Source organism: Pan troglodytes, chromosome 1, assembly GCF_028858775.2.
Source record: "Pan troglodytes isolate AG18354 chromosome 1, NHGRI_mPanTro3-v2.0_pri, whole genome shotgun sequence".
NCBI classification, from domain to species: domain Eukaryota; kingdom Metazoa; phylum Chordata; class Mammalia; order Primates; family Hominidae; genus Pan; species Pan troglodytes.
The window spans coordinates 5610065-5624841 of NC_072398.2; the positions used below are offsets into that span (position 1 = coordinate 5610065).

General features: G+C 35.3%; 1 protein-coding gene across 5 annotated transcripts in view; it reads left to right on the forward strand.

The window, feature by feature from the left end:
• Window positions 1–14777, forward strand: part of AKT3 (AKT serine/threonine kinase 3) — a 360266-nt gene that overhangs the window by 301909 nt on the left and 43580 nt on the right. For all 5 annotated transcript variants that reach the window (XM_016934876.4, XM_016935872.4, NM_001280064.1 and 2 more), the window contains 2 exon segments: window positions 4990–5204; window positions 12320–12407. In XM_016934876.4, coding sequence (XP_016790365.1) covers window positions 4990–5204; window positions 12320–12407 — 303 coding nt within the window.

Sequence of the window (14777 nt, forward strand, 5' to 3'; positions counted from 1 at the left end):
ATGCTTTTTGTGAAAAGAAAGAGTTGTTTTAGTAGCCTTTCTAAAATTGTGGACAACCCTAACATTTTATTTACTTATTGATAATTCATATGATATCTATCCACCTGGGGTAATTTTGAAAACCTTCATCTTCCTGGGAATTCAGAAAAGGTCTCATCACCATGATTAAAGGGAACATTAAAGGAGCAGAGGGATGAGTTCAGATAGAAGCTGTCTGCTCTATAGTTAGAATTCATGTTTAAGAACTTCTAACTCTCATATGAGTTGGCTTACTATTTAGTTGAATATATTTAATTTCTTTCTATAGTACGTTGCTATTTTATATGATTTTCTGGGTAATATTAAAAGCCATTCCATTTTATCTCATAATTGGACATTGTTTAAATATGAACTAAAATGGAATTAACGCCTCTCAATGTTTATAAGTGGCATCTTTTACTTACTTAGAGGTCTGTCAGTTCTTAAAGTAGCTATTTTTCGCCCTAACTTCTTTTCAATGTTATATGGTCTTTTGGCTTTAACAGAATATTTGCATTCAGTACTTTGGTGTGATTCTAGTTTAAGCATGAAGTTTAATTTTAAATTCTCTGTACCATGAGAACATATACAAAACTAACCCTAACTGGAAACACTGGTGATTACCTATAGTATTTTACAATGGCTATTGTTACTTGGGTTATGAAGGCTCAGTTTCTTGGAATCCCATAATGTCTATTGCTTCAGAATAAAAAAGAAGTATAGAAATCTCTTGGAAGATATGTGTAAGTATGATCTAATCATCATTATTGTATCCATTTAGCCTTTCTCTTGTCAAAGGATTTTTCCTGTGCTAGCCAGAGTTTGCTTTTGAAAGTACGATGTTAACTGTATACAAGTATTTGTGTGTGCTAGGAGAGGTGGCCATAAAGCGTACAGCATTCTAATTCATAGCAAATGGCATTGACAGTTGCTGTCACTTAAGAACTATTAAAGCAGTTGAGAAATAGTTATAAAATATATATTTATGAAGAAAATACCAAGCAACTGTAGAATTTATAATCTTATGTATTGAAATGGATACTTTTCCTGAAGCTGCAGTTTACTTTAAAATAAAATCTGAATGAGAAGATTTATAGGTCTTTTTTTCTTAGCCCATACCTGTGATGTTAAGAATATCTGAAGGGCTCCCATAAGTGATAAATGATACAGATGTATGTTTAGGTATAAAACACACATCTATCAGTTACCTGAAATGTAAGGCTACCAGAAAAAACTTTTTTTTTGAATTAGTGGTAAATTGGTTCATCCAAGTTCACAGTTTACTTTCACAGCATAGGTGTGCAGACAGTTTGTTTAGATGTTTAATTTTTTCCCCCATCTGTTCTGTCAGGATTATTGATTGAGCAGTAAGCCACTCCAGGGCATACATAGCCTCCTTATAATTGCTTGCCTTGGGTGCATTGTGTGGCCTGGTGGGCAAGCTGAGAGAGGGGTCCCTTTAACCTCCTAGTAAATCCTCCTGGTAAACAAATATTGGAATGAATAGTTTTTTTTGTTTTGAAAAAGCCCATTAGCCAAATAAATATTTACATTAGTAACTTGAATTGGTAGTATCATTTAAAAATATGTAGTTTCTCATTCAATATCATTCTTTGAAATTAATAACAATTCAAGAACTAATGTGTTTTAACTCACCTGGCTGTTTTATAAATGTAAGTGTCTTCATCAAATATTGATCAAATATTTCCAGGATATTTAATGTTAATTTGTATCTGCTGTAACCTCCTTGGGTCTTAGGTTTTATCGTATCATAAAGTAAAGCAGTTTCTGGCTCCTATTAGAAATACAGCCTTGTTTTCTAGACTTTGTGCTCTGTTTAAGTTTTCATTTGATGTGACCCCTCATCATTTTTTAACAATTACATTTTTTTGATGTTCCAAATCTCCTCTTTCATCTCTGTTTGGGCATTTGTGTTAAAGGTAGGTATAATGTACAACTACATCTGTGGTTACAAAGGACTGTAGGGGTAGAGGAAATACCAAATGTCTGCTTTCCTATTTAAAGTTTGGGTTTCATTTACAAGTCAGTAATGTTGGTTTTATGGAAAGGAGACAGAAGTTTATTTCTTCAAGATAAATCTTTCACTGGATTTTTTCAGGAGCATATTTTGATCTGCATTTATATCCAAATTATATGAGAAATTAACCTTTTAATGAAGTTGAAATATGCTCTACCATTGTTGTACCTGTCCATTATACCACTGTTTATCATACCTTTCAGCCAGCCCTCACAATAACCATGAAATAAATTAGCCTTTTAGCTAGAAAAAAATGATCAGAGGTAGCTAGAAAGAATTTGCAATCCTTAAGTTAAAAAAATGTAAATTTTATATGTTATGTATTTATAGAATAATAAGTGCTTTGAGTAGAGGGAGAAAAATTGTCTTCTTAAAATAATGTGAAAGAGGTTATTGGATTCGAATTGGTTAATTTGGCTGTGGGATTTCCAGAGTATTTGAAAGTATTGTGTTTTGAAATAATTTAGATTCAGGAAAGAGAAAGGATATTGTTTTAATAGTGGGAACATATGTATCCCACATGTAGGATACTGTAATCATTATTTATGTATGCTTCATCTTATAGCTGTTTGGAGATAGGATTTGGACAAAAATCTTTCTAATTGATAGTGAAGTCTCTTAGGTAAAGAGGGATTTTAGTTGTTAGGGTGTTTTCTTCTCAGCATTGCTTAAGTTTACATGTCAGGAAGACAATACGTTACATCAGTTTTGTTCAATACAAAGTAATACGGCAAACAGTTCTAATTATAGCATTATGTATCTGTAGATCAATTAAGGCACGTATGTTCAGAGGCAAAATCACTTATTTTAAGAATCGATATTCATTTTACAAAGCTAAATAAAATGTATTTTATCAAACAGATTTTTTTACAATGCAGTTTTATTTTTCAGTTGCTTATTTCTCTTCAAAAATAAAACCCCCCTTTTTTATGTACTCACTTTCCCTTCTGGCTGCAAACCAGGTATTTAAACAAAAATAAAGGATTGCCAGTTTTGCCAGCTGGGGATGAGAACCCGGCTGGTGAAATGTGGGTTCGGGAGGCAGTTAATCCAGCTTTTATGCTTTTTATGGTTTTATGAAAAAAAAAAGAGGTTAAAAACCACATTTGGCTCCTTTTCGTATATGCCACTGTTGTGTTGGTGTTGTAGGAATGTAGTTAAAGGTTACTTAGATATAAATTTTTGGTTGTTATTAGTTAAAATCTTGTGTCAATTAGATAAAGGCCCACAAACAGTGCATTGTACTAATTGGCCATGAGCTAGATCCTTGAATCATCAAAAGTCAGTGGTATTTTAAAATAATATATGCAGCATTTCCTTTAACGTAAATATGAAGTAGAATTTCTTCTGCTTTTTTAGGTTATTTTTTGTTTTCTATTTGTTCTCAAATTACTCATTTCAAACAAGTAAAAATATGACATTCTTTGCGCTGATGATGAAAACTAGAATTTGTTCTTCCAGAAAATGTTTTTTTGTTAGTTTGTGATTTACAAAACATTTCTAGAAAAGCATAGGATCTAAACTTGTGTTCATATCTTACCAGTGAAGTTTTCAGTTTTTTAGCCGTAAAACAAACATTGATATAATTGAATTAAAAATCTTTTCATAATAGAAATGCTTATTGAATAGATCTTTTAAGTAACATATTTTTTCTTATAAATTATATCCTTTGTCTTTAAATACCCTACCAAAGTGCCTTTCATAGTATTTTTAGGTAATCATAATGTAACTGTCAAAAATATCACCTGTAATTCTGTGAGATTATTGGTAAATTTTAAATAAAAGTCATGTAAGAGTAATCTTCCAGAAAATATTTAATTCGAAGCAAGAAAGTTTGGAACACAAGTACTGCTTTGTCCTTATCAAATGTTCTCCTTTGTAATCGGTTATAAGTGTTTTTAAATTGATAAATTCATATATTTGGTTTTCCTGATCTGGTTTTCCAAAGCTGAGAGGATCAAATAAAATAAGCTTTAAGATTATCAAATATAGTTTTAAAATAAAATATTCAAAGTTGCATATAGATGAGGAATATTCCATTGGATGAAGAACAAATCTGATAAAAAGATAAAACCAAATTTTTCCTGGGGCAAATGGTAGGTTACCATGTTACCATTTGAACAGGTTGCTCCAGCATAGGCAAACGGATACTTTTGTATCATTTCTAACTAAATTTATTTTGCATGTAATATATTTTGGGAAAAATTTAAGGACATATACCACACAGATATTAAGTCCAATTTTTTGCTGTAACAGGAATTTTTGTTGTGAGGTATAAAGCTGTGGCTATCAAAGTTTATTACAGCTCATACCATAAGCTTTTATATTCACTTTGTCTCTTAAATAGTTCCAGAAAGAGTTGAAACACACAGGGGCATCCAAAGGTTTTTCAAACTTATTTTAATGGTTGTCTTGCCCTGTAGACTTCTCCATTACATTGCCTTTGTTTACTACTGTCTTTCACAAATTAAACAAATGTTTAATTTGTATTACTTAGTTCTTCTTAAGGCAAGAATGTGCAGTGCACGTTATGTGCTCTATAATCAGCACACCCTAGCTGTGAGTTGTTACTTGAAGTCCACATGGGTGGAACCAGAATGAAAAAGTCAGTAGGCCTAAGAAAAAATATGTAAATATGCTAGCTAACGTTTTTCATTTGATCCTTATGTATATTCATGTACTTGGGATTTTTTTTTTGTACGACCTGCCCCTTTTTTTGTACACTGGCCATTTCTGGATATATATTGAATATTTCACATATTTGATGTGATTTGTATTTTTTGTAGGATGCTTCACAGTTTAAATGTCAAGATCTCAGACTACCTAGGCTTTGAAAGTTAAGATTCATTTTTATGTAAAAATCTTATGTTTTATGAATAATGCTTTAAAAGTTAACATGTAATAATTAATCTTTTTACTGATTTCACTTTTAGGTGTTAGAAGATAATGACTATGGCCGAGCAGTAGACTGGTGGGGCCTAGGGGTTGTCATGTATGAAATGATGTGTGGGAGGTTACCTTTCTACAACCAGGACCATGAGAAACTTTTTGAATTAATATTAATGGAAGACATTAAATTTCCTCGAACACTCTCTTCAGATGCAAAATCATTGCTTTCAGGGCTCTTGATAAAGGATCCAAATAAACGGTAAGCCTCAAATAACGCTTAGTGAATTACTGATGAATGTGGTTAAAAATTGAGATATGGAAATTAATTCAAATATAACTAACTCCAAGAAGCAATGTATTTGGTGTAGACATCTTCCCACTGAGATCCTGACTTATTTTTAACTGCATAATATAGAACATTTAAAAATTTTTCTCAACTCTTTCCTAACTTGGAAATTTTATGCAGATTTACCAAATAAGGATTTTGAGAGTTTCATTATCCATATTATGAGTGAAAATTTCTTAATTGCTCTGTTACTTGATCTTGTGGGGATAGAAGAATCACTTTTCTTTCTTTCAGTCTCTGGGCCTTTGTATTTCTTATAAAAGGAATAGACCTATTTTTCAATACTCTCCTCCCACCCGCAACCTGTGTTAACATATCTAATTGCATTTTTTTTTTTTTTTTTTTTTGAGATAGAGTCTCACTCTGCCACCCAGGCTGGAGTGCAGTGGCGTGATCTTGACTCACTGCAACCTCTGCTTCCCAGGTTCAGGTGATTTTCCTGCCTCAGCCTCCCGAGTAGCTGGGACTACAGGCACCTCCACCACGCCTGGCTAATTTTTGTGTTTTTAGTAGAGACGGGGTTTTGCCAAGTTGGCCAGGCTAGTCTTGAACTCCCGACCTCAAGTGATCCGCCTGCTTCGGCCTCCCAAAGTGCTGGGATTACAGTCGTGAGCCACCGCACCCAGCCTCTAACTGCTTTTTTGTCATTTGAAAATAATCTTTTCTATGCATAGCTGAAAGAGTTGATGGCAAAAAATAATTGTACACACTTTTAATTTCTGTTTTTGTAGCTACAGCTATGAATTGAAGAACTCTATGGCTCTTGCTGCTTTGTTCAATGAGCTACAGTATTTTTTATTCATGTTTATACATTCATTCATATTTATAAATTCATAAATCATATGTGAAATGACTATTAATATTAAAATGTTTCTTAATATGTGTGTTTGTATATGGATATATCTGCCTTCCCATCTAGGTATCTGTGCATATCAGTATTTCTCTGAGTCTACTCATTTGAAGCATAGATGATTTCACATATTGTTGAATATTTTATAATATCTCACAGAGTTTTATGAAAATGTTTTATTTATGGTTGATGCTCATATATATATATATATATATATTATATATATATGAGTGGGTTAATGAGTGAATCCCAAAAAGTTGTATTTTTAAGTCTATCTGAGAAATGGTTTTCATTGTATTCTTCTAGCTTTTAACCTTGTAAGGAACATGGCTTTATCTTCAGCAGAAATAAGCAAACATAATAAAAGAGATATTGTCTTTTTGCTTTGTGAAGAATCATTCAAGAAACATTTTGTAATCCTAGCTAAAGATATTATTTATATGTGTAAAGTGATTTTGTTTTCTTTTTCAGAGCACTTTCACATCTATTAATTCCGTTGCTTTTTCAGTAGCCTTGTTGGGTGGATAGGGGAGATACTATTATTATTTCCATTTCATTGAGTTGAAAACAAAGGCCCAGAGAGGGTTAGCTGATTTATTCAAGGTCTCTCAGAACATTCATGCAGACCAAGAGTAGAAGTCAAGTTTCTTGGTGCCTATTTGGTATTTCTTATGTATCTTATTTACAATGCAACAGTTTCTCAGTTTAAGTTTTGAAATGTGTTCCGTTTGATAGCATTCTTTTACAATTAAGTAAGGAGCAGCCCCCGATGATAGGTAACTTTAAACAGAGTGGTGACTTTTATCTTTTTTTTTTTTTTTTTTTGAGAGGGAGTCTCGCTCTGTTGTCTGGGCTGGAGTGCAGTGGCGCAATCTTGGCCCACTGCAACCTCCGCCTCCTGGGTTCAAGCAATTCCCCTGCCTCAGCCTCCTGAGTAGCTGAGACTACAGGCGCCTGCCACCACACCTGGCTTTTTTTTTTTTGGGTATTTTAGTAGAGATGGGGTTTCACCATGTTGGCCAGGATGGTCTCCATCTCCTGACCTCGTGATCCACCCCCCTCGGCTTTCCAAAGTGCTGGGATTACAGGCATGAGCCACCGTGTCCAGCCGACTTTTATCTATTTCATTTTTTGGTCTAATATTTGGCTTGGTATTCAAGGCAGTGAATATTTATCTCATCCTTTTCTTATTCCTGCAGGCAACTTTGACCACCCTTTACTTTGTGGCCCTCTTTATATAAGTGGCTAGTAGAACAAAATGTACTTGTGGTTTTCATGTGTATGTCTCATTCATTTTTTTTTATTTGTCAGCCCACTCCATGAATAGCACATAGTCGGTACTTAGGAACTATTGAATGAATGTGAGGCAAATTCTTAGAATGTTAACCGCCTAGTATGTATTAATAGAACAATTCCTAACTGTTTGTTCACCAGGAGGTTGATATTGATCTAATGAGAAGATGCAGTATTTTCAATGATCTAATAATTTCTTTTATAATAGATGTGTCAAGCCCCTCCACTGCTGCATCAAAATACAGAGAATACAAGGATGAGTGAGATGAACCAGTCTCTGCTCTAGATGTTCATAGAATAATTTGGGGCACAAAACATATACTCACAGATGCTCAGGTCAAACTACATACAAAGTACTGTTGAAATTATTGGCTTTGTCTAGGGGATTGGGGGACTTGAGCTGAATCAGAAAGGAGTTTGAATTTGCATTGGCACTCAAGCACAGAAATTTACATGTAGAGTATAGCTAGGATTGCAAAAGAACATGGCATTTGAGAAGTTCAGTGACTAGAGTGTAGAATATGAGTTGGGTAACATTGGGAAATGAAGCTGATATATTAGATTATAAGGATCTTAGGTTTCTTAGAAAATATTTAATCTTCATTCAGAAGAGGGTGAGATACTGCTTAAGTGTTTAAAGCAAGGGATAGTATAATCAGATTTGTGTCATGAAAAGGTAACTCTGGCAGCTTTGTCATGGACAGATTAGATGAGTGAGGATCCAGGGGCAGGCAGAGCAGTTAAAAGTGTTTATGGGGCCGGGCACAGTGGCTCACGCCTGTAATCCCAGCACTTTGGGAGGCCGAGGCAAGAAGGTCACTTGAGGTCGGGAGTTCAAGACCAACCTGGGCACATAGCAAGATTCATCTCTACTAAAAAAAATAAAATGCTGGGTATGGTGGCACATGCTGTAGTCCCAGCTACTTGGGAGGCTGAGGTGGGAGAATCGCTGGAGCCCAGGAGGTCGAGACTGCAGTGACCCAAGGTGACACCATTGCACTCCAGCCTGGGCAATAGAGTGAGTCCCTGTCTTTTTTTAAAAAAGAATATTTATGGAATTGTTCAGATAATAGATGGAGTCCTTCCTGAAGCAGTAGTACACAAGTGATAGAGGTTATGATTAACTAGAAACTGTGAGGAAGTAGGAGGAGTTAGGAATCCCTCTGAGGTTTCCAGCTAGGGTGATTAACAGACAGGGTATGCAAACCAAGGAGGCTTGATGGGGCTAGATGTTGATAATAACTTCGGGTACACTGAGTCTGAAGTTTCTATATAAAACCAAGATGGAAATGTCAAGTGAGCAGCTGGAAATAATAGAATGAATGCTTAAAAGAAACACGGTAACTGACTACATGGATTGGGAACCATAACTATATCTAGGAGGTAGCTAGAGCCAAGGCAGTAGTGGCAAGGGTAGTGGATAAGGAGAAGAGGGCCTAGGACAGAATCTTAGGGAACCTCAGTTTCAGGGGGAGAAAGAAAAGAAAGCTAACAAGGACCTTGAAAAGCCTTTGGAAACATAAGTAATGATAGCATTATAATACACCTCTTCATTTTTTCTACGCAGCTATTTTAAATACTACTGGAATTTTTCTGGTATTTCTTAGTGAATTGCTGTTAGTTCTATCCAAGGGTCAACTATCATTTTGCTTTTATTTCTTAGTCTCCATCCTTTCTGTTCATTCTGTTAGCCCCTCCTTTATCTTCCTATGCGGAGTTGATAGGAAAAGCATGACCTCATGTATTCAGTAACATTAGGAAAATGTGAATTCTGTGATGTTCCTAATAGTAAAGGAATTCGTAGTAGCTGAGGATTTAGTCTGGCATTCTGATACTGGAGTTTAGTATTCTAGACATAAATATCTTACTTCAAAGCATATTTTGTTATTATTTTTGAAGTCTTAAATTGTATATTAGAGAGTCATTGACACTGAAATTTTTGACAGTTTCACACATTGAAGAAGTGTGTTAAAGAATTTCTCATAGCTTCTAAAATGGAAGTCTGATTGTATTCTCAGACTTTGCATAGTATTCATAGCTGATATTTTAGTTTTATATGTATTTGATAAATATAGAATAAATGCTGGCTATGTTCAAAACCAAAGTATTGCTAGAAAACTTGAGGAGTTACAAAAATGGATAACTAAAGCTGGATTAAAACATTTTATTTACAAAATGATTATGATTCTCCACTCCAACTCCCATCTCAAGTACAATTCAAATGAAAACAGTATTGAAATAAACTACAACATAAGTGTAAGAAAATGCCATGGAGCTTTGATGTTTCTCATGCAGACTATGTTGACGCATGCTTGAAAATATTAAATGCTTTTCAGAAATGTGTTTTGGTGCTTTTGCTTCTCTGGTTCCCCAAGCACAAGCTTAGAATGCCTTTTGGATAATCCAGCACTGATCTTGCCTTCAAAGGAGTTTGCAGTCTCCTGGGAAAGAAACCTACACAACTGAAATAGAATGAAAAAGAGGGCAGGGTCTGAAATGCTGAGCTCTCACTGAACACAGAACTACCAGTCTGAAAATTCCAAATGCAAACATCGAACAGCACTATTATGATCAAACCTAAAAGTGCCATCTCTGGGGTATAGTTCATTTAGAGAATTGTATAAGGATCTGGGAGTTGGAGACCCAGCTGGTGGGAATTATTTATCATCACTAAAGATATTCAGGTATCAGTTGACTGTTTTCCATTTTAATTGTGTGTCAAAGGATACTAGGTCCTTCCCAGTCATGTGTTTCTTAGATCTAATAACCAGAATTCATTAGAATTATATAATTATAAATGATTTCTGACCTACGATGGCTTGACAATTTTTTGACTTTATGATGGTGCAAAACTGATGCGTATTTAGTATGCTCCTCAACTAATGATGGAATCGCATCCAGATAAACTCATCTTAAGTTGAAATGTGGGCTTATCTAGACATAACCCATCGTTAAGTTTAGGAGCATCTGTATTTGTTTTCTATGACCTATTTGGTTTTCTTCCAACCCAGTGGTGTTTTGGAGTTAGCATATACCAGCTCTCAAGAACCAACTGTTAAATTTTCACCAATTTTATGAGCTGGTTGTATATTATAGTCATTACTAAAAATTATATAAATTTACTAATTAAGAATAGGAAAATCAAAGGTCATAAATACTAAAAAGTCATTACTCCTTAATTTGTTATGTTTCACTGTTATCTGTATTTTTGAGATTAGTTATGTCTGCTGTATCTGTTTGGACATAATATATAATGGTTTGCTACTCTGCATCTCTTCCTGCCTACATGTTCAGTGACATCTTATTGGTAGCTCGAAACTGGCCACAGTGGAAGAATTTATACCACCAGAATTGGCAATACTATGAGTTGGGGCTGGACTTACTGTTTTGTTGACTGTTTAGACTTAAGAGAAAATATTAATAATGCAGATTCATTACATTGTAAATAGCACCAAAAAATGAGTCTTCTTCCACCATCCCTAAGTTACTAACCATTTAGCAAAGAAGTCACTCACATAACTGACAAGTGAAATTCTGAAGTCTCCATTGTATCACTTTCAGCTTTGACTTTAACATAAACAAAAATGTCAACCAATATTCATGTTGGAACTAATCATAAGTTTCATCCATTAGTGGCTTTGGAGTACAGCAGAAATTAACAAGTTTTCTGTGAGAATCAGGTGACTAATTTACAATACACAACATTGTATGTTTTATGATCTTTGTAAATTTTGTGTTTTGCATTCTTTATATCAGTAAAATTTAAATTTATATGTCTGGGGTGTGGTGGTGGCTAGGTCAGGCAAGGTTTGGTCCCAGCAGCTCCGTGGCTGCTCTGCTCTGAGCACCTGGTATCTACTGTGCCTTTGAAAAAAAAAAGAAAAAAAATTATATTTGTGTAAATGCATGATTCCTCACAGAGAGCTGGTTGTTAAGCACTTACCAGCACATATCATTTCTAATAATGAACAAGTCCAAATAAAGCCTACTATATAAAATTCAGATTTAAATAGGTTTATTTTATCTTCCTTTCCTTGTTCTTTTCCCCTCTTTTCCTCCTGTTCTTCCTATTTCTCGCTTTTAGTTCTTTTATGCTTAGTAATATATACTATATTAAACTGAATAAGCCAGAAAACACTGAAATTTCTTTACCTATTATTAGTCCATTTTCATTCTGCTATGAAGAAATACCTGAGACCGCATAATTTATAAAGAAAAAGGGGTTTATTGGACTTACAGTTCCACATGGCTGGGGAGGCCTCACAATCATGGCAGAAGGTGAAGGAGGAGCAGAGGCACATCTTACAGGGCGGCAGGCAAGGGCATGTGCAGGGGAATCGCCCTTTATAAAACCATCAGATCTCATGAGACTTATTGACTATCATGAGAACAGCATGGGAAAAACCTGCCCCCATGATTCAGTTACCTCCCACCTGGTCCCTCCCATGACACATGGGGATTATGGGAGCTACAGTTCAAGATGAGATTTGGATGGAGACACAGCCAAACCATATTCCTATGTCGTTTCTAACCCTTGCAGTGACCCACCAGCAAACGTTATCATTCCCCACCCTGCAGATGAGAAAACTGAGGTTAAGCCTCTTTTCTGTTGTCACACATCTCATAAGTGCCAGGCATGATTGCCTCTTCCAGATCTATCTCTAAAGCCTCTGCTCTTTTCCAAATACCATACTGTTCTGAAGCTAGTTCTTATAAGCATATTAGGAAAAATAGATCTTATAGCAAAAGCTTTTTACTTTTAGAGCTATTTATCCCAAGAACTGTTTATTACACAGAAAATTACACTTTCACAAAACATCTTTTGTTATGCTTTGAGCGTATGTAAATGTTTTATACTTAATTAATTTTATTTCTGTTCTTATAGCCTTGGTGGAGGACCAGATGATGCAAAAGAAATTATGAGACACAGTTTCTTCTCTGGAGTAAACTGGCAAGATGTATATGATAAAAAGGTAAGATTTCTTTATGGCATAGTGTGTATATATTTTGGCTGCACTGCTAAAATGAATTTATAGCAAAAATATTTTAAGTGAATAAAAGTTAATGATGTAATGATACTTTCCATTTTACTGACATTTCAGTGATTATTGAACTTCTGTGCACAAAATTTTACTCATGATTTTGACTCCCCAAATGCCTCTTGAGATTTTGCTCAACATGATCACAGAATTTATTTTTCTATTTTTTCCCATAATAATTTGTTTGCCTCTCATTATTTCTTTAATTTTAGTAAAGATACCAAGTGTTAATTTTTCTTTAAGAAAACTAGTTAAAATTTTTTAATTTGCCCTTATGTCTTTAATTTTAAAGTGAACACTTCAGATTCATTTATACAAATCCTTGTTTTAAAAGGAATTTAAAGAAATTTGTTTTTAATATTTAATGAAGGTAGTAAACACAGTGTCTTATTTTGGACTTCTCTGTCATTTGCAACAGAACTTTATTGCCCACAAAATTAATACTACTAGGCCAGGCGTGGTGGCTCATGCCTGTAATCCCAGCACTTTGGGAGGCTGAGGTGGGAGGATCACTTGAGGCTAGGAGTTTGAGACCAGCATGGGCAACACAGTGAGACCCCATCTCTACAAGAAAAAGAAAAAATCAGCTGGGCGTGGTGGCGCACTCCTAAGAAGGTGCTAAGGCAGGCAGGAGAATCGCTTGAGCACAGGAGGTTGAGGCTGCAGTGAGCTGTGATTACACCACTGTACTCCAGCCTGGATGACAGAGTGAGACCTAATCTCTTAAAAAAAAAAAAAAAGAAAGAAACCACTACTAATTATATATGTTTAGTTTTATTGTGATCTGCTGATTACTTTTTATTTATTTATTTATTTATTTATTTTTTGAGGCAAGGTCTCTGTTGGCCAGGCTGGAGTGCAGTGGCACAGCACGATCACAGCTCAGCAGTCTCTACCTCCCCAGGCTCAAGTATCCTCTCACCTCAGCCTACCAAGTAGCTCGGACTGCAGGCATGAGCCACCATACCTGCCTAAGTTTTTGGTACTTTTTGTAGGTTTTGCCATGTTTCCCAGTATGGTACTGAATTCCTGGGCTCAAACAATCCTCTCTCCTTGGCCTCCCAAGGTGCTGGGATTACAGACGTGAGCCACTGCAGCCACCCTTCTTGTTCTTAGCACTGCAATTTTTGCTGAAGTTCAGCAGCAGGAAATTATGATGTCTGTCCCCCCCTCCCCCTGCTTTTTTTTTTTTTTTTTTTTCACTACCTCAGATATTGTTAGTACAGACAGGGATTTTGATACTTTGATTTTCAGATGCTTGTATAAAATGTTTACTATGAAATGTTTTTCATTCAATAATTTACTCCGAATTTTTCTGTAATTATTTTTAGTTCATCCGTTTCAGTTTATTCCAGCATTTCATATTTTTCTCTGAAACATTTATTAGTCAACAACATTTATTTGGGGTCTGTTATGTGCCAAGTGTTCTTCTCTGTTAAGCCTTAAGGTAAAGATAGAATTATGTCATATGAATTAGATGAGTTAGGAGGAAGTAACACAAGCACTTCATGTCTGTATTATGTTATTGGTTACTGGGAGTATGGTGATTTTCTGTTTCTTGTAACTAGGAATTTAAAATAGGTGCATCATATTAGACACCTCTACTCGATTCAACTCACATATCTTGAGTTTCTACTATGTATAAAGTACCATGTTAAGTACTGAATCCTTCACAACCTTTATGAGAAGCACTTGAGCACTCCTAAATGTTTATTCACTTCTTACAGACAATTTTATATCCACTTAGTATCACTGAGGATGTTCCTTATGAGTTGCGTGCATATATAGGAATGCCTCTAATGAGCTGTGTACTGTTTTCATCGTGTCAGTACACTACAAAAGAACCTGGAAGGGAGAAGGGCTTGCTGTGTCTCCCAGAAATCATGCATGGTTTTATTTTTAATAAATAGCTAATAATAAGCTACAACCAAATATCATCCCTTCTAGACACCCTCTTCTAGGAGGACTTACTCCAAAAAAAAGAAGAGGAAAAGAACCATTTCTTTAAGAGACAATGGTTGAGGTACCAATGTGGCCCTGTAAATTCAAGGAAGGGCCAAAATATGGACCTTTTTAGTCCTGTGAGGAAATAAGATTTGCTACAAAGTTTCCTTATCTCAGTGTTCAGCTATTCATGTTGAATAAGAGTTTGGCCCCACCTGGAGAAAGCTCTGAGAGCCCAACCAGTATACCAGTAAGGAAGCAAGGCCTGTCCTATCTCAGCTCCACTGGGTTAGACATGCCCAGTGTAAAGGTGATAGTAAGACAGCCAGGAGCTACCATGTGGGAATGGAATTAGGGGAG